The sequence below is a fragment of the Mastigoproctus giganteus genome, chromosome 8 (genome assembly GCF_048544385.1).
Source record: "Mastigoproctus giganteus isolate SK-2022 chromosome 8, ASM4854438v1, whole genome shotgun sequence".
In the NCBI taxonomy this organism is placed as follows: Eukaryota; Metazoa; Arthropoda; class Arachnida; order Uropygi; family Thelyphonidae; genus Mastigoproctus; species Mastigoproctus giganteus.
Window position 1 is genome coordinate 146,739,310 of NC_143582.1, and position 20,142 is coordinate 146,759,451.

At 35.5% G+C, this 20,142-nt stretch overlaps 1 protein-coding gene across 1 annotated transcript in view; it reads right to left on the reverse strand.

Annotated features, from left to right (window-relative positions):
* Positions 1 to 12,542, reverse strand: part of LOC150081903 (mitochondrial genome maintenance exonuclease 1-like) — a 50,044-nt gene extending 37,502 nt beyond the window's left edge. Inside the window, exons 1-2 of the mRNA XM_090379807.1 lie at positions 11,795 to 12,542; positions 2,645 to 2,861 (exon numbers count right to left, since the gene is read on the reverse strand). Coding sequence (XP_090235933.1) covers positions 2,645 to 2,861; positions 11,795 to 12,515 — 938 coding nt within the window. The 5' untranslated portion in view covers positions 12,516 to 12,542. The remainder of the gene's footprint in view (positions 1 to 2,644; positions 2,862 to 11,794) is intronic.
* Positions 12,543 to 20,142: the final 7,600 nt, after the last annotated feature.

Below are 20,142 nucleotides of genomic sequence, written 5' to 3' on the forward strand. Positions count from 1 at the left end.
CTATAATATGCCATTAGGTCAGATATATCCACTCCCTTCTTTGCTTGATTGTAGCTGATAATAACATCAGGTTTCTTGATTTTTTTTCTTCCTTTCTATTGTTCTTTTCTGTCTCAATAGTTTTATACTGATGAATTTTGCAAGTTGTTAGCATCACTACTGATGCTAACATTTATCGATTCATTTCTTGATTTTCGCTCCTTTGTTATTTTCAAGAGCGATTATGTCTCCCCGTTTCATTTTTTTCACTGTAATATTCCTTGGTATTCCTTTTCAATTGCTTCTTAGAGTCCCACAGAGAAAGGTTTTCTTTTCTAATAACTCTTGCGCTAGAGGGAAACTGGTGTAAAAATTATCTGAATAAAGAACACATCCTTCATTGAGCAGATTAGCCATCAGTTTCATTGAGACGCTGTGGGAATGTCCTTTACCTTCCACTGAATCACCCCTTCTGGTATAAATAGAGATTTCATGAGTATATCCCTCGGGCAAACATAATTTATAAAATTTGATCCCATATTTATGAGATTTGTTAGGGATATACTGGCGAAAGAGTAGCCTTCCCACGCCAAGGGATCAAACTTTCATCAATGACCAAGTTTTTTCCTGGCTTTAACATGCTTTGAAAATTCCTATTGGCTTTATCTAATAAAAATTTTGATTTTGTTGAGACTGGCTTGTCCATGTCCATTGGCAGTTTCATTGTCAGAGAAATGCCAATATTTCAACAGATCTAGGAAACGATCTCTACTCATAGATTTCCTAATGAGATTAAAAAAAAAAAAAGTAAACTGCAGCCATTATCAACCCACTGCAGGATGGAAGCCTCCTCAACAATTCATGCTAAGGGAAATGGACCATAATCTGCCACGCTGGTCCAGTGCAGGTTGGCAGATCGACTGTATTTAGCAGTTAGGGGTTTGAACCCCGGTCTACTCAAAGAGTGTGTGCTACTGCAATCCCGCTCCTGACCACTTGGCTATGGAGGCCTTTGAGATTATTCGAGTATAAATATTTTTTTGACCAGTGTAATCTTATATCTGGGACGTAAACAATTCTCATCAATAATATTCCAAGAAATTTTTTCATTTCTGGTTCAGTGGTTGGTCTCCAATCAGCTTTCTTCTTTTTGGGTGTTCGTATATTACTAGCTGCTGATGACAAACAGTACTGTGCATATCTGTCAGTTTCAGTCACCATCATCTGAAGGATATTATTGGTTAGAACAGTTTGTATATGTGGTAAGGTTGGTTCAAATCAACATCAACAAGGATTTCAGCATCTTTATTATATTCATTAATTGAAATTTTAGTTTTTCCTACCTCTTGCCAAATAACATTTTCAGATTTAGATGCACTGGAGATTACTTGAGAATCTGAGTCATTATTTTCACTAAATCATCTAATTCTGACCTGTCGGATTCATCACTAAAGAAATATTGTGACTTCTCTTTTGTCTGCAAGTCCAACTCTGTTCTCGATGTCCCTGGACGATTTTCATCATGTTTTTGGGCACCTTTTTCTTTCAAAAGAGGTACATCTGAATCATCACTATCACTTCTATTCATCAAACATAGTAGCTCGTTCTTTAGCTCTTTTTCCGTAAAAAAAGGAGGGATTAATTTCAAAACTTTTTAGAAATAGGTATCTATAGATACAATAAACGAAAATTCAAAATATCTAAAGAGTTTACCTCAATCTCTAAATTATAGTAATAAACAAAATATTCTCCACACATGCACGTATTTGAAATGAAGTCAATATGGAGGCAATAACTATTGTCAGTCTCACAGAGTACGAACAATTGGAAAACAATGCTCGTGGCAGTACCAGGAAGTAATTCGAGCGTGTGCATTGCAAACTCACTGGTGCTTATCCCTGTTCATTGACAATACTTAGCGGCACAGGGTGGGGTGAACCACCGGTGAGTCGCTATCAAATTTTCACGAAAAACAAATGACAACCTGTTTTTCTTGCACATACTGTGTTATTTGTTACTTAAATGAACCGAAGTATGAAAAAAAACAGGCTTCATGTTAAATAAATGCCCCAGCAGGAATGTGTTAAAATGTATATATTTAACAAGTAGTTTTTAAATCACTAAATAAATTTATTAATAAAAATTTAAGTGATGAATTAATGATCCATTTAATATTGCTAAAAACAGTCAGTACAAATGAAAAGTTACTCTGAAATTGAAATTTCAATTATAAGTGTTGGCACCTCTCTGGAGGTCAAGTTAATTCCCCATCCTAAAACTATTCTGTTCATCTAACTGTTACCTGCAATACTTCAAGAAAAGTTTTTTCCTTGGTTTCTCTTTAGGAAATTTCTTTTGAACAGGATCTAAATTACCCCCTGTTCACTATGTGCCTATGATTTTTGTATGAGTACCACTGGTGAGGTACAACTGAATATTGATTAAAATATATGAGATAATAGTCTGTTTGCAGCAAAGAAAATAAAATATAAGTAAAATCTTTAATAAATCTGCTGAAATTAAATTTGGAAAAAATATTAAAACAATGAAACTTTTTTATTAATATAATAATAATTTGTAAAAACAAAAAATCTTCAAGTTAAGGGGTTCCACGGGGATCTAAAAATCATAGTTATGCCTCTGCTCAAATTCTAACTATAATTACCTATGCACTGCAACACAATCTACAATACCTCTGTACATCAAGAAAGGATGAACAACTGAACATTCAAGTAGTTTCACATCACGTAAATTTAGAATAAGAGGTTTCACACTTTTCCAATGTCCTAAATTTTCTGGCTTTATCTGAATTTGTTCTACTGCAGTTCCTTTAAGAAGTTCTAAAATGCTGCTATGCAGAGATGAACCATTATCCAAAAGACCTTGAAAATAAAAATTTTATTATATGTAATTTAAAATTTACGTACAGAAGACATGTTAAAAAAAAAATTGTTTCGCTACAATTTTTTTGCACAGAAGCCTTCTTAAATCAATCTATGCTTAACTGATTAGCATTAGTAGGGGCTTGCTTTCTTGCACCATAGTAATCTAGGATGCCATAAAGCAAGCTTATACAGCATCAGCCAAAAAAAAAACACCCCTTCCCATTTCACCCATCCATTTATTCCAAATGTTTGTCTAGTTCTGCCTTGAATTTATTTAAGCTATCAACTTCCACAACAACAGATGGAAGTTTGTTCCAGCAATCAACTACCTGCTGGCTAAAGGAAAATTTCCGCACATCTATTCGACAAATGTCTTTCCTCAGTTTCAGTTTATACTCCCTCAGGTTTGTAATCTGAGCAAGAGGAAGAATTCCACCAACACTGAGCCTATTCAATCCATTAAAGGCCTTATACACCTCAATCATATCGCCTGGCAGGTGACTAGTCTCCAGACGCTGCAATTTGTAGAACTTAAACCTTTCTTCGTATGAGAATTCTTTTGTTCCCTCACCAGTCTTGTTGCCCTTCTCTGTACTCGTGCCTCTACATCCTTCATAAAATGAGGCTTCCTGACCTGTACGCAGTACTCAAGGTGTGACCTGACCATTGCCTTATACAAGGGGATAATCACCTCCTTATCCCTGCTTGCAAAATTCCTGTATATCATTGATAAGACCCCCATGACCGACTCTTGCCGCCTGTCTGCACTGCTCAGGAAACTTCATATCTGACTGCACAATTACCCCCAGGTCTCTTATTTTCCACTATCCTGAGTGTAACACCACTCAGTTGGCATATTTCTCTGGGGTTACTGATGTTCACCCTTCTCTCATTAAAACATACTGTCCTATGGTCATTGCAAACTGCAGTGTGCCATGGGCCCTGATCCAGTATGGTTCCAGCTAGAGGATAGTGTAGTAGACCATGCTTACCTGTTGGGTTGTTTGCTTACCAACACGTCAGCTGTGTGTCACTCCAAACCTGATGCTCAAAAATTTGCAAAAGATTTAAGGACATTTATGAACAGAAAAAACTGACTGCTGAACAGCTTTACAATAAGACAAAAGAAGTCTAAATTATAAAATGTTACCTACAAAAATAATGGCAAAAAAGCAGGGACTGCTACACCAGGATGCAAAAAATGCATTAGCTGCCTGTAGCAATTCAATTGGAACTCACAAACTGCTGCTTTCTGTTGTTGGAAAAATCAACTAATTCCAGAGCTTTTAAAAATATAAATTGTTCCTCTTTACCAGTTACTACTACTCAGAAAAATTGGCATAGATGAACTCAGCATTTTTTAAATGTAAATAAACACTTGAAGAAAATAAACTTAATTAAAGCAAAGGCTATTATCTCTCTGGATAATGCTCCATTGCTTCCAAGTTGTGAGTGACTCAGAGAAGAATACATAAAGAACATGTTTTTACCACTGAATGTAAGATCCTTTCTCCAGCAGAACCTCTATGGATCAAGTGGTTAAAAAATGTTCTAAAGGAATGATACAGGCAAAAGTTTTTGAGTTCAATTTTGGAAAAATAGAAGAGATGAATACAGTTCTTACAGAATTGCTAAATCATCAAAAACAAAGTGGCATTTATATGAATAGCATGAGCAAGGAATAAAATTCTGAATTCAGCAGTTACTAAATTTTGAAGAAAACTTAGTCCACAGGTTGACAATGCTAATGCAAGTAATGAAACCACAAGAATATAATGAAGGACATAGTGTATTAAATGAGTTCACAGAAACTGAAGATTCCAAATATTTATAGCAAGATAACATACAAGGGTAAAGGGAAACCCCTTTCGTCCATACCACCAAACCCCTTACCATCAAGGGTAAAGGGAAGGGTTTTTGTAAAGGTGACTACAGTGGTCTCAGACAGTTTTTAAATTCTATACAGTGGGATCAACTGATGATGAATTCTAAATAGGAAGCCTTCAGGGACTTAATCTTGGAGGCTACTAAGCTTTTCATACAAACTAAGAAATACTATACAAGGTTCAGGCCTAAATGTATGTCAGATGAATTAATGAGGCTTGTAGCAGAGAATAAAAGTGCATGAGATGCATATAAATTATCAGGTAATACAGAAGCATACGGCAGATATAAGCTAGTGTGTAATCAAATCACAAAAGAGGTTAAGTAGGCAAAGGCAGATTATGATAAATCTTTGGCAAAGGATGCAAAAAAGTTCTTTACTTATGTAAACTCTAGAAGGGGATGAATCAGATTGATCCACTTAACATACATGGTTCAACTATTAATGATCCTGCTCAAGTAGCTGATAAACTGAATGAATATTTTGCATCTACATTCACACATGAGGAGTTATTCAAGGAGGGGAATGCTAGAACTTTATCAAACTCTAACAGGAAGCTAAGTGATTTTGTAATAATTGGGAGCAAAGTGGAGGAGAAATTGTTGAAGTTAAACATAAAAAAGGCACCTGGGGCAGATGAAATCTATTCAGTTATATTGAAAGAGGCAGCAAGCGAGGTAAGCAAACCCTTAGCCATAATTATGGGAGCATCCTTAGAGTCAGGAGAGGTCTGGAGATGTGCAAATGTATCCCCAATTCACAAAGGGTGACAAATAATTATAGACCTGTTAGTTTAACTTCTGCTCAGGGGAAAATAATGGAGTCACCGGTTAAAGAGGTGATACAGGATCACCTAGACAAGACTGCAGTAATAGTTCAGACCCAGCATGGGTTTGTTAAGGGATTGGATACTACGATATGGTCACAAAGGAACTGGATGCAAAAAATAATTTTGATATCATATACTTGGATTTCAGGAAAGCTTTTGATACTGTTACACATGGAAGACTGCTGCACAAATTGGAGCAGTATATATTAAGGGCAAGTTGCTGCAATGGATAAAGGGATGGTTGAGTGGGAGATGGCAGAGTGTGGTAATAAATGGACACTGCTCTACACGGACTAATGTAATTAGTGGAGTCTGTGTAGGTTCGGTGCTGGCCCCATTGTTGTTTTGTTTATTTATCAATGATATCGATGAAAGTATATTGGGCATAATGTCCAAGTTTGCAGATGATACAAAGGTTGGCAGGGTTGTTAACGACAGTAAAGACAGTATGCTACTGCAACAGGATCTCAAAAAGTTAAGCATATGGGCTGAGAAGTGGCAACTGAAGTTGCAGCATCTGGAGTCTAGGCACCTGCAAGGTGATATGATTGAGGTGTATATGGCCTTGAATGGTTTGAGCAGGCTCAATTTGAAGAGGTATTTCTGCTTGCTAAGAATCTCAGGGTACATAGATTCAAATTGAGGAAAGACAGTTGTAGAATAGATGTGCAGAAGGATGCCTTTAGCCAGCAGGTAGTTGATTGCTGGAACAGACTTCCACCTGTTGTTGTGGAATTTGATAGCTTAAATTAATTCAGATTTGAACTACACAAACATTTGGAGTTACCGGGTGGGTGAAACGGGAAGGTTTTTTTTTTTTTTTTGGCTGATGCCGTATAAGCTTACTTTCTTGCATCATATGCCTCAACTAATACTAACAATGAATTCAATAACATTCTGCAACAAACTGTCACTGAATTGTTGGAAAATAAAATTATGGATGATACAGATATCTTATACACAGTGTCAGATTCAGATGGATCTAAATATGGAGAAGATTAAATCAAATCTAGAGACAAAAATTTCTCATGTAGCATATCGCTCATGCAGCCATAAACAGCCCAGATACAGTTTTACATTATATTGAACAACTTCCTGATTCAACAGATGACATGACATTTATAAAAAAAAGTGGAGGGAGTATTCTCTGAAACATCACATTTCATCAACTAAAATGAAAATTAATTTATTTTATATATATATGAACATATATGTTTTAAGTGAAAATAAAATCCTTAAGGTATGTATACTTTTTAATGATTCCACACACTGATCAAAGTGATCAGGAACCCGGTCATGCTGGATAAGAGGATGAGCTACGTACTGAATGTGAACTAATGGTCTCTCTAAGCTGTGTACACAGATTTTGGAATCAGCACACACAGGAAAATGAACTGTGCACAAAAAATTATATTCCAAAAAAAAAAAAAAAATATGATAATAAAACAAACACGGTCATCCATTGAAAAATGCAAAATACAGACTGTAGTTTTATTTATTTGCATTATAAATTGAAAAACATAAAAATAAAACAATATTCATATTAATCTCCTGTTTACCTGCATCAATAATCAAAGTAAATCATATTTTTTGTTAAAACATGCAAATATAATAGTAGCTATGAGAATGACAATATTAACAAAAAATAATTTCAGATTTACAATTTTATATACACTCAATTTAGTACACACAAGTTTTTGTCTTTGCGAAAACATTGCACAACTCGAAATTTTTGTGCATACAGGCATTAAAAATTAGAGGGAACACTGATGTGAACACCACTGTGGAGAACAATAATCACCAGACATTCCTGGAACTGACTTACTGTTCAAAAAAATTCCTCCATTTTTAGAATGCACTCCCAGAAACAGAAGTCCAATAACTAGGGTGGAGCAGGTAGGGTATTTATCAAACTCAGGATTTAAAAATAATTAGGAGGATGTGGCCATTAATTTTTTTTTTGTTTATTGTTACTTTTATTAGCTTTGAAATATCACACAGAGTGTAAGTACAACACTAGTTGATGTTATGCAAGATGTGTTTGCTAAATTGGATTATTTAATTATACACTAATTATATAATAATATAGTTTCACTTGCCAATGGCAGAGAACAGGTAAAATATGCTTTTACCTTTCTTTTAATTCAAATACTGGCAGATGATGGTTATAAAAAAATAGTTTCAGTTACCAATGTTTTTAATGGCTATCATTTATTCCAAAATAATATTCTTTTTACAAAATATTTTCAGTCTTAATTTAATTTTTTGACCTTTTCATATTTTTTTGTAAATGATTTCATCAATGATTTTATTTTGTAAATGATTTCATCAATATGAACGAGCACTAAAAAAAAAAAAACTGAGGTTATTCCATTCTTAATTAGCTGTACATATTTAAGGTATAAAACATTAAATTAATCCTTCATTATCCACTACTTTAATTACTACTTTAATGATATATGAGTAGTCACTTGTGAAATCACATCCAAATGCACTTGGAATATACTTTGCCAGTTAATATGGCCAGCAATGGGCAAAGTCTCCATATAATTTAATAATCCAAATCTCATTAAAAATTAGTTGCACTCTAGTATTGGATGAATAGGTAGTCAAGATCCTCAATTCTTTCTTTTCAGAAATATCTCTAGATGTTAATTTCAATAACACACAAATTTCAATAACAGGCAAAAAAAATATATTTTGCACTGGATACAGCCTGGAAAGATCAAGAAATGCAAATCATTGTGTACTTCAGATTACTCTCTACTGAGGTCAATACTCTACACATCAAAGGTTCTCTGTAAATGCCTAACAATCTATCTGTATATATTTCTTTACCATATAGCACAAGAAAGATGCTAGGATGGATGAATATCAAGATGGAGAATCAAATAGAGTGGAAAAAGTTAGCATGGGAAAGTTACAGAGCAATGAATGGTACTAAAGCCTACTTACAACAGGTATAAGTTGATCTGTAATACTAATATAGATAAGGTGAGGGAGGCCAAGGGCGAGTATGAGAAAGCAGTGGCTAACAGAGCAAAGAATGGGATCAAGGAGTTTTTCATGTATGTGAATACAAAAAATCAGATCAAAACCTTGTGCATTGGGTGTGGTAAAGTCTTAGATGTTGCTAATGAAATGAACAGGTACTTCTCATTGAGCTTTACTGATGAAAGACCTTTCATGCTGAGATGAGGCTGTGCAAGTGAGGCTGAGCCTTCTGAAACTAGTGATTTTGAAATTATAAATAACTGTTTATTAGAAAACCTTTCAAGCCTAAAGGCAAATAAGGTTCCTGGAGATGATGGCATATACACAGTGTTTTGAAGGAAGTAGCCAAAGAGTATACTGAACCATTGAGGTTAATTATGAGGGTATCTTTGGACTTGGGAGAAATTCCTTTATATTGAAGAAGTGCCAATACATAAAAGCGGTTCTAAGAGAGAAGGCTACAGACCAGTTAGTCTGACTTCAGTGGTATAAGTCTAAAAAATCTTAGGGGCAATGATGAAGAGTGAAATGAACATTTAGATAGAAATGGCATTCTGAAAACAACATGATTTTGTTAAGGGAAAATCATGTTTATCTAACCTGGTAAGCTATTTTTACACAGTTATTCATGAGCTAGATGTAGGGAACAATTTCAATATAGGCATGCAAGCATTCAGTCTTTCATGAGAGGTTACTGTACAAGCTGGAACATGTTGAGATTACTAGAATGATTCAAAGGAGGCAGAGGATTGTGATTAAGGATATTCTTCAGATTAATGTATGACAGAAGTGTGGTTCCCAAGGATCAGTTTTTGGACCACTATTGTTTCTAATTTTCATTAATGAAATCGATCAATGGATAAAGGATGCGATAACAGGTCTGGAGGCCTCATTTTAAGAAGGATGTCGAGCTGTTGGAACGAGTATACAGAGAAGAGCAACAAGATTAGTGAATGGAACAAAGGGTTGCCTTACGAAGAAAGGCTTAAATTTTGCAAATTACAGTGTCTGGAGACTAGGCACCTGCGAGGTGATCTGATTGAGGTGTATAAAGCCTTGAATGGTTTGAGCATGCTCAATGCTGATGGTATTCTTCCTCTTGCTCAGAATAGTCACCTGAGAGGGCATAAATTCAAATTGAGGAAAGACAGTTGTAGGATAGATGTGCAGAAGTTTGCCTTTAACCAGTGGGTGGTTGATTACTGGAACAAACTTCCATCTGTCGTTGTAGAAGTTGATAGCTTAAACAGATTCAAGGCAGAATTAGACAAACATTTGGAGCGAGTGGATGGGTGAAATGAGAAGGGGGTGTGTGTGTGTTTTTTTTTTTGGCTGATGCTATATAAGCTTGCTTTCTTGCATCATATGCCCTTGCTAATGCTAATGCTAATGCTAAATATACATGGCAGGAAGATAACTAACTAATATGGTGGGAGGATAACAGACAAGTACCAAAATATCAGACTGGATTATTGTGCAATGGGCATGGGAAAGTTTTAAACCAGCTGATTTTGCTGAAGAATTGAACAGGCACTCTCTACCCATCTTTACCAATAAAAGTTCCTTTTTGACAAGAAAAAACTACGTAAGTGAAGCTGGGCCTAAGATGAGTAAGGCACCAGGAGTTGACTGCATATACCTAATAATTCTAAAGGATGCAACAAGAGATTGCACTGAACCATTATGATGTGAGCTGCAGAGCTTGGCAACCAGATAACTTAGAGGGGGACCTGATTCAGGTCTATTAGGCTTTGAGATGGGATAATGAGATGAATGAAGGCAAAATTTTCTAAATGATTTTCAGAACTAGGGACTAAATTCAAATTACAGTGGATTTATACTGAAGATTTATACAGAAGTAGGAAGTTTTCTTTTAGCCAATGAGCTGTTAATTGCTGGAATAAGTTACGTCAATGGGTAGATGAGGCCAACAGCTTGGAGAAATTCAGAGGTCAGCTGGATAGATAATTCTTAATACTAATAAATTCAATGTTTATGGATTAATTTTTTTCATAAACACTGAATAATAATAATTACATTCACAGAAAATGGTCACTTTGAAGAACGTCATCTCTTTTGAATTTAATCACAAGTGGCCCACTGGAATCATTTCCTGGTCTTTCCTCATTCCCCATCACCTTGACAACCATGAAAGCTCTAAAAATTCAAATTGTACTATTTGAAATTCAAATTATATTTTTTTAAACATCAATTTTACCACTGAAAACTGCACAGCCATTTTCTGAAATGCAAACAGCCATAACTGTTCAGATCAGATACATATTTATAGGAACTTTTCATTCTCTCCAGGTCCTGAGTTGATCCTAAAAGTAAGGCTATGTTATGATGCACCTTGTTTAAAGTGCAACATTGTTTACTGCCATTAATAGGAAGTAACTTTTTAGTTATCTTCTATATCTGATCTCTTCAGAGTCATATATTTTTAAAGCAAACTACTCTAAAACTCTTTTTTATAAGTTTTTTGTATTAATCTTCTTAGCCTTCCATCACTCACACCCTCAACTATAACAAAGGTACTACTCACATAGCATCCATGTGATTCCCTTTTTTTCTTTTAATTATAAAAAATAAATTTTTTGTTTTTCAATGCTCTGAAAATGGTGACCTATTAATGATTTGATAAACCCAATTAAAAATATCAAATGAAAATAAATGAGTAAACCAATAATAATAATCAAATATTTATTTTTTTTAGAATTTAAGGTCACTAAACCTCCAGACTGAAACACAGGCACTCATTTTGTTGTTTGGCAAACACAATGTGAACATTATATTTTTGTCAGTTTGCATTTAGCTGGTGAAATCAAAGCATAATAATGGCAAGATTAGACATCTGTCACTGGCATCTCACAGATGCCAAGGAGAAGGGGAGTTGTCTAGAAGTAAGTAGACACTCGAGTCTGTTAAAAGTTTTAAATGTCCTGTAATTTAAAATTTAATGTCCTGTAATTTAAAATATATCTAAATATAGAAAATACTGCATCTTTAATACTGCATGTTTAAAAAGTCAGAGAATATTGGTGGGCAAAGGTGCATGAAGGATTTGAATTCATTTACATATTTAAAAAAAGAGAAACTTTTTTAAATAAAGTGCCGTCTGTCTGTCATATAGGCAAGAGAACAAGGTGATAAGTAGTGTTTCTTCTTAAAAATGTATTTAATATTTCATAAACTATCCATTAACTAACATTAATGACATACCTTGTTGATATTTCTGAAACTGCTGTTCACCAAGTTCAGCCACCATTTTCTTCTTCCATTTTTCTAGTATCATTACTCTTTCCTCTGGAAGAGTTTGGCTTAAAATTGTTGATACGCTAGGGCAAGCATTCTTGTTATTTAACTTTGCAATTGCTGCTATTGGTCCTTGAAGTTCTGAAGCTTCAGTGACATCAAAAGCTCTCCATGTATTTAGCATTGGAAAATCTGAAATCGAGCTAATATCTTGATTATCAAAAATAAAATGTTCTCTAAGATTTCCAATTTTAGAACTGCTTGGTTCAAGATGATGGGAAAAGACATTTGCAACTTCAAATTCTGGTTCACCTTCTTTGTGAGGTACATTTGCTTTATTTTTAAAGTGAGAATCAACTGACACACGTTTGTTAGGGTCCGTAATACGAACAGCTGAAACAAATTTAAGCAAATCTGGAAGCATGTCACCAGGGCTATTCACATCTTGTATTTCTCTTATCAGAGGTCCAAAGAGAGTTTTGTTTTCCCAGTTTAATTTTCTCAGTGCTACTGAAACAGGTTTACTTTCCACAATCTTTACTGCACCAGTTTCAGATATAATTCTCTTTAAAACAGATTTCTTCTTTAAACGCTTTGGGGTTAAAAATTTATAAGTTGTTTTAAATCTGATTATATTCAGAACACAAGAATAACTTGGGCATATTGGAATTAAATTATACTGTATCATTCTACCACTTCTTTTAAAGAAATCCAGACATTTCAATTAATTTTCTGATCAGTATTTTTTCTTTGTCCCAAAGAAAAAGCAATGCCATTTACCTGAAATAAAATTTATATAATTCTATAGGCAATTTAGAAAACAAAATAAGAAATCAATAGAAAAATTCAGTCAACATCAGATATTACACAAAAAAAAAAAACCCTACCTTAACCCATCAACAGTGGAATCAAATTCTATAACAAGCAGGCATTTGGGATTGGAAAACTTTCTCCATTTTATTAAATGCTTACAGGAAAAGCAGTTGTAAATATTTTTCATAATGATTTTACAAAATCAAACATTATTGTACCATGTGAAAGAACTGTTCCAAAGTGCAACAAGTAATGAGGAGGAGGTGCGCCTCCGTAGCCAGGTGGGAAGGAGCAGCAGTGCGTAGCACATGCTTCTTGATTAGACCGGGGTTCGAGCCCGTCACCACCAAATACGGAGGATGCAGAAAGGTCAGGGAATGACCACCGCATATCCCGGAGCAATATGGCCTTAGTTGCTAATGCTCCTAAAAACCAAATAAGAAAGAAACAAATAATGAGGGGGTGCTAACTGCTGCCTGTATACAAGCAAAAAATTAAAATGATCTAATTTAACAATACACTGTATATAAAAAATTCCAGAACAGACAACCAAGGGTCTGTATTCAACCAGAAAAGTAAAGTTACATGGTCTCTTTTGAAAATTTTACTTTTGTTTTTTTTATTGGGCAGTTTGAATCTGAATTTTTAAAAATTGTTTTAGTATTTTGCTTGTATGCAGGTAGCAATTAACCCTTTCCAGCATTACTTGTTGCACTTAGTAGCAATTCTTTTACATGGTACAACAGTGTTTTATTTTGTAAATCATTATTTGATTACATCACATTTAATTTACTTTTTCAGTGAACTGTCCCAGTTCACTAAAAAAAGTGAAAATTGACTATAATGGCAGCATAGTCCATTTGCATTTTGTGTTCTTCTGCCTCTCCCTCCTTTCATTCTTTGATATAGTTATCCATATTCTAATTCAGTTTATTAAATTAATTTCAATCTGTTAGGTTTCTTTGCATTTGTTTGTTTAAATTTTATAATTGTTATTTTAATTTTGGCTTGCTTTGTAAATTCAGTTGATAGATTTTGTGTTGCATATTTGTAGTTCTGTTTGGCCAGTTGGTTCTGTTGACTGGCTCTGGTTAACACAGAAATTCACATTTTGTCCTTTTAGTTTATTTGAGCTGCTTCTTGGTATAGGTTTAAATTTATTTAAGATGAGTTTCCCACTGAATCTGTCTTAGTCACTAGCACAGAAGAATCCAGCATCTATGGTCCTCAGGCAGGCCATGACAAAAATGAAGTGTTTGGGAATTTAGATAGCTGATGCCTCACTGAAGAAGAGGTCACTCTTATTCCCTAAACTTTTTTTTATATTATTCTTCTTAAGTGGGTGTCCATATTTGCCCATAAGGTGTTTCTGGGCAAGGGATTGATATTTCACCCAACAAGAAAACTAGTCTGGATGTGCCACTAATTCTCAGTAATCCGGCATGCTTCAGTATGTATGATAGCCTCTCACAGGGTATAAAATCAAAAAAGGTTTATTAAAATCTAGATATAATGTCAAAATTTTCTCCAGCATCTAAATTTCTAAGTAGTTTTCTAACTAAGCAGGTCTGTCAGGTAAAATTTTTCCTTCAAAGCCATGCTATGATGTTTCTGTACCAATTATCCTTTAATCACCAATTTGGACATGATTACAGAAACCCATTCAAATCTTGGATGCAAAATTTATTTTTGGATTGATATTTATGCTAAAATTAAAAGAATTTTCAAACATGAAACAAAATTTGAGAAAATGTTCCAAATTCTGAAATTAATCCTCTGCTGCTAATATAACATCTGACAGATACCACTTTTTCTATTATTATTTTTTTTTAATAATATTTTCCACTTTCCATTATCTTACCAACTATTGAAGTCACACTTCCTTGTCTACACAGTTAAGTCATTTAAAACTGACCCTCCTAGGGATATAAGTTAGAAATGACTTTGTGAGACATCTGCACTCTACAGTCAAAAGGAATCCCCCAAGTCTGGTAATGATCTTGGTAGCAATTTAAACATTATAATAAACTTTCTTGCTGCATTCTTTAATATAATATTATATTCTTTAATATATATATATATATAAACATTAATGTATGTATATACACTGGTGTTCAAAGAAAGTGCATTATCCCTTAAAATTGTAATTGTCGTCTGAATAACATAAGTGTATGGCAATATTTCTTACAGATTGCATCAGATAAGATTGACATGCATAGGTGATGACATAATATTGCATCAGCTGTTACTTTCAGCTATATAAGCAAGATCTGCAAGAGTTGCAGTGATTCCTTGCTTATGTCAGGATGGAAAGCTACGTACAATTAACGCCATGAAGAAAGAGTGCTACTGTTACGTGAGGAAGGATGTTCTTCCCCTCATATTGCTTATAGAGGGTCTTGTAATCAGTCGACAGTGAGTAGATTTCTTTCCAAACTCAAGAATACTGGTTCTACTGATAGGAAAAAAGGAACTGGATGCAAACGAGTCTCTATGCCAAAACAGGACTGTATTTTGAAGTGCTTATGCCTTAAAAACTGCAAAGCTCCTTCGTCTGAGCTGAAAAGAGAATGGGAAGAACATACAGGAGTGGTAGCAAGTGCAGTAACAGTCAGAAGATGCCTCTTCAAAAATGTACTTGTAGCCCGTTGTCCTAAGAAGAAGCCCCTACTCACACAAAAAATGAAAAAGGCCCGATTATTTTGGTGTAAGGAGCATGTCAAATGGACTCCCGCCACGAGCAGTGGAAGTCAGTTATTTTCTCGGATAAGAAGAAATTCAACCCCTGCAGGGCTCTGATGAGAGACAAATGATTTTCCATAGACATGGAAAAGAATACCATCCACACTGTATGATGTCTACAGTGAAATTCCCTACCAGCCAAATGATATGGGGGTGCATTTTGTATCACCTGCAGTTTATAAAAGGTTCCGTAAATGCCAATGGATACCTGGCTATATTGGAAGGCAAACTGCTGCCAACCATTAGAGACAGACCATTTCAACCTGCCAAGTAACTGCATCTTTCAGGATGACTCTGCTCCTTGTCATCTGCCACAAAGTGTAAGTAGACACTTCTGTAGTTACTTTAGCTTCATTTCTGCATTAGAGGTTCAACAGTAATCTGTTTACATTTGTCACAGGTGAAAAAATGGTTGGAAGAATGGTCCATTACAACTCTTAGCTGGCAAGGAAACAGCCCGGACCTGTTGGCATCATGTGGAATCTGCAGTTGCCAAAAAGAAACCAAAGACCCTTTATTTGGAACCATGAACTATCAGTTGATTATCTTCAGAAATTGATCTTGTCAATGCCTCGATGGTGTGCTGTCATCAGGGCCAGAGGCAGTTAAACTAAATATTAGTTTGCACCTGGTGAACTTTTCACTTTTTTTTCCATTTAAAATGATAAACTGAGGGCTTCTGATAACATTTCAGCCATAATTGTCATGTTTACCAAAACTGTTGTATAAAGGTTGCAAATGCTCATTTTGGAATATTTTGAGAGCACCTGTCAAATATTATTTAGCTTTGCCTTAACTATTAATATCTTTTGTTTATATTTCTATTTGTGATGCTAGTCATTAATGTAATATACCATTATGAACGAGGGTTAGAAATGTGAAATTCCTAGGTGATGCAGTTTCTTTAAACACCAGTATGCGAGTGTGTGTACACACACACACACATATTAGTTTTAATATAATAATAGAGCCTTTTTATAATATATTATTTAATATAACTAGTCCCCATCTATCCCCAGTCTTACTCTTTCAGCTTCAATAGTGTTTCTAATTGGTGCTTCTCAGTATATCACTACTTACTACACTGACTCTTTCTCTGTATCCCCACATTAGTAGTAATGGCATGTGATGCAAGAAAGCAAGTGTATGAGCCTATGCAGCATCACCCGAAAAAAAAAAAATCGCACCATTCCCTCCAAATGCCTGTCCAGTTCCTCCTTAAATTTATTCAACCTATCAACTTCCACAACGACAGATGGAAGTTTGTTCCAGCAATTAACCACCCGCTGGCTAAAGGCAAATTTCCGCACATCTATTCTACATCTGTCCTTTCTTAATTTGAATTTATGGGCCCTTAGGTTCGTAATCTGAACAAGTGGAAGGATCCAATCAGCGTGCTCAACCCATTCAAGGCCTTGTATATCTCAATCAGATCACCGCGCAGGTGCCTAGTCTCCAGCCACTGCAATTTGCAGAACTTAAGCCTCTCTTGGTAAGAGGATCCCTTCATTCCCCTCACCAATCTTGTTGCCCTTCTCTGTACACGCTCAAGTAAATCTACATCCTTCCTAAAATGAGGCCTTCAGACCTGTACACAGTACTCAAGGCGTGGCCTGACCATTGCCTTATACAGAGGGACAATCACCTTCTCCCTGCTAGCAAAATTCCTATATATCATTGACAAAACCCCCATGACCTGCCCTGGCAGCCTGTCTGCATTGCTCAGAAAACTTCATATCTGACTGCATGATTACTCCCAGGTCTTTTTCATTTTCTACCACCTTAAGTGTAGTACCACACAGTTGGTACGTTTCTCTGGGGTTACTTCTACCCATATGCAGTACTTTGCATTTGTCAAGGTTAAATTTCAGTTGCCACTTCTTAACCCATCTGCCCAAATTATCTAGATCCTGTTGCAGTAGCACACTGCCATTACTGTCATTAACAACCCTGCCAACCTTTGTATCGTCTGCATACTTTGACATTAAGCCTGATAACCTTCATCAAATTTCAGATATAATTTTGAAATTCTTCATGTTCTTGTTTTGTATTCCATATAAAACAGACGTACCTAGTCCTAAGATGATTGATCTTGCCATGTTGCTTTGGTTTAATTGGCCTCACAAAAACTAAACATAAATATCAGGCAAAAATACAAATGTTTATGTTGCATCAGCCAGACACCCAAATTAAAACACACAAGCGAGCACTAGGAGCTCACATCTGATGAGTATGGGCTTTGCACACCCAGGGGTCCTAAGTTGGATATCATCATTCTTCTCTTTCTTGGTGATTCCCTTCTACTTCTGACTCTTGCTCTCTCTCTCTCTCTCTCTAAGTAACTGAGGAATTTTGTTTTGGCTGGTGCAGCGCAAAAGCCTCAGGCTTCCTTGCACCATATAGCTAATGATAATAATAATCTGTTTCAATTTCGGGAATGGGTGGCCTTGAAAATTCTAAAAAAATATGATATAACATCTTTATTGTTGTTATTAGTTTCTCTTATTTATTTCTGTTTGATATTTCATAACTGAGTAATAGTTCATAACTAATGTGAAAATCATAATTAATATAACAGAATTTCAATTCAGTAAGAAAGCTAATATTATTATTTTTGTAATTAAAACAAAAAGAGGCACCTCAAATGACATGTGGGAATATTTGTCCTATTTAGGTTACCAGCAATGCTAGTTTAATTTCTACATGAGTCGACTTTCAGCCTACTAAAGTCAACTTTTAGGGAGTGTCATAATTTTTTTAAAAACATTTAAAAGACACGCAAACATGACTTTTTTAATATATTTATTTACTATATGGTTGCAAAGTGTGCGTGTTTTTTTCTGTCATTTTGCATATTTTAATACATACATGCCTATTAAATTCAAGTGGGTGACTTATAAAAAATAATACATTTTCGTGCAATGTTTTTTATTTTACCTTCTCAATAAGATGTATGGATTAAGCGTTATAATAAAGTTATTTGACATGAATAACTGGACAAAATGGTTTCCCTATCCTACAGACAACCTACATATCCTTTGAGACTCAGATCGCAAGGATCCCCTTTTGATCTATGTCGAGTTAGCACTCAGCCTTGTTAAATTAAATTACAGTAATTAAAAAAAATCATTAAGTTAAATTAACCTTGTCGGGACTAGATGAAAAGTGGCAGACCAAACGCAGATCAAGCTGTAAAAAGTAAGCAAAAACAAAAGTAGTAGTTTAATACACTGCCGCTAGGCTAACATCACAGAGTCTGTGGCTAACACTTTATACAAATTTCCACCAATACTCGAAAACGATTGTCACGGACGTTAAAGTTTGTAACAAAATTAATTAACGTTTGGCCACAAAATGGATAGATCGCATCAGATAGGTGCAGAGAGTGTCAAGAAATTAGGGCCAACTTTGCGTTTTGTTGGGCACCTATGAGAGTTTGAAGAGTCGGGTAGATGCCGTCGAAGGTATTAAAGTGGGGATCCAAATGCAAATTATTATTTATTAGGGCAACTCGTAATTTCTTACATATACCCTTTTATATATTATGTCTGTAAATTGCGTGTGTTCTCTGGTCGATTGCCTGTTTTGCAGGAAAAAAAACCCAATTTCTGGAGAAAAAAAAACTTGCTATCTACTCCTGATACAGACTAACTTTCTCTTTCTTGGCGATTCCCTTCTACTTCTAACTCTCTTTCTCTCTCTCTCTCTCTCTCTCTCTGGGTAACTCGGAATTTTTTTTTTTTTTTTTAGCTGGTGCAGCATGAGCCTCAGGCTTCCTTGCAATATATGGCTAGTAATAATAATAACTCAAGCCACTGAGTGAAAAAAGCCTATTAAAGTTCTTCGCGTCATCGACGGGATTCGAACCCGGGCCTTTTCCACCTGGTGTGGGGAGGACGATACCACTGTGCTACACGTGCAGACTAAGTGGGGGGCCCCATCAAGCTCTCAGCATCCCAACTCAATGCCAGAGCTCCCTCTTGTACATCAGGCTACACAGCAGCAATCTCCAAGGCAGAATGCGCTGGTCCCTCAGGAGATAGTTATTGTAGGTGACTATTGTCAGGGAGACGGATAATATATTGTGTAAAAATATGGTCTACGCGGTAGCACAGTGGAATCGTCACTGTCATCTCCACATCGGGTGGAAAAGGCCCGAATTCGAATCCCGCCGATGACGCGAGAAACTAATGTGCTTTTTTCACTCCGAGGCTGAGTTAGTCGGCCTCAAGCGTAATAGCAAGGTTTCTTCCCAGAAATTGCGGTTTTTTTTCGTCCAGTAAAACTGGCAAATCGACCCGAGAACACACAATTTACAGACATAATATATAAACCGGTATATGTAAGAAATTACGGGTGACCCTAATATCATAATTTTTTTTTTTTTTTTTTTTTTGTCTAAAAAGGATATGTGGAACAGGACTAGCATATGTCTGCCAGGGCCTAAACTTGATAGCGTTGAATACCAAATATCATCTTTTAAAAGCACAAAGGGTGATACTGTCTTACACGTTGGCACCAATGACATTGAGAATAGGAGACATGAAGATTTACTTAATTACAAGTCAATGTTGAAAAAACAAAGAGGTGAGTTAGGGTTAAATTTGAGTGTCTGAAATTCTACCCAAACACGATAGAAAGGAATATATCAGGAGAGTCTTGCCAATCAATTCGGCCCGGAGAGATTGTGCGAGGCTCATGGGATAGAATTTTTTCTAGCAATGTCTCTGCTTTTTAACAGGAGAGATTAGTTCTACAGG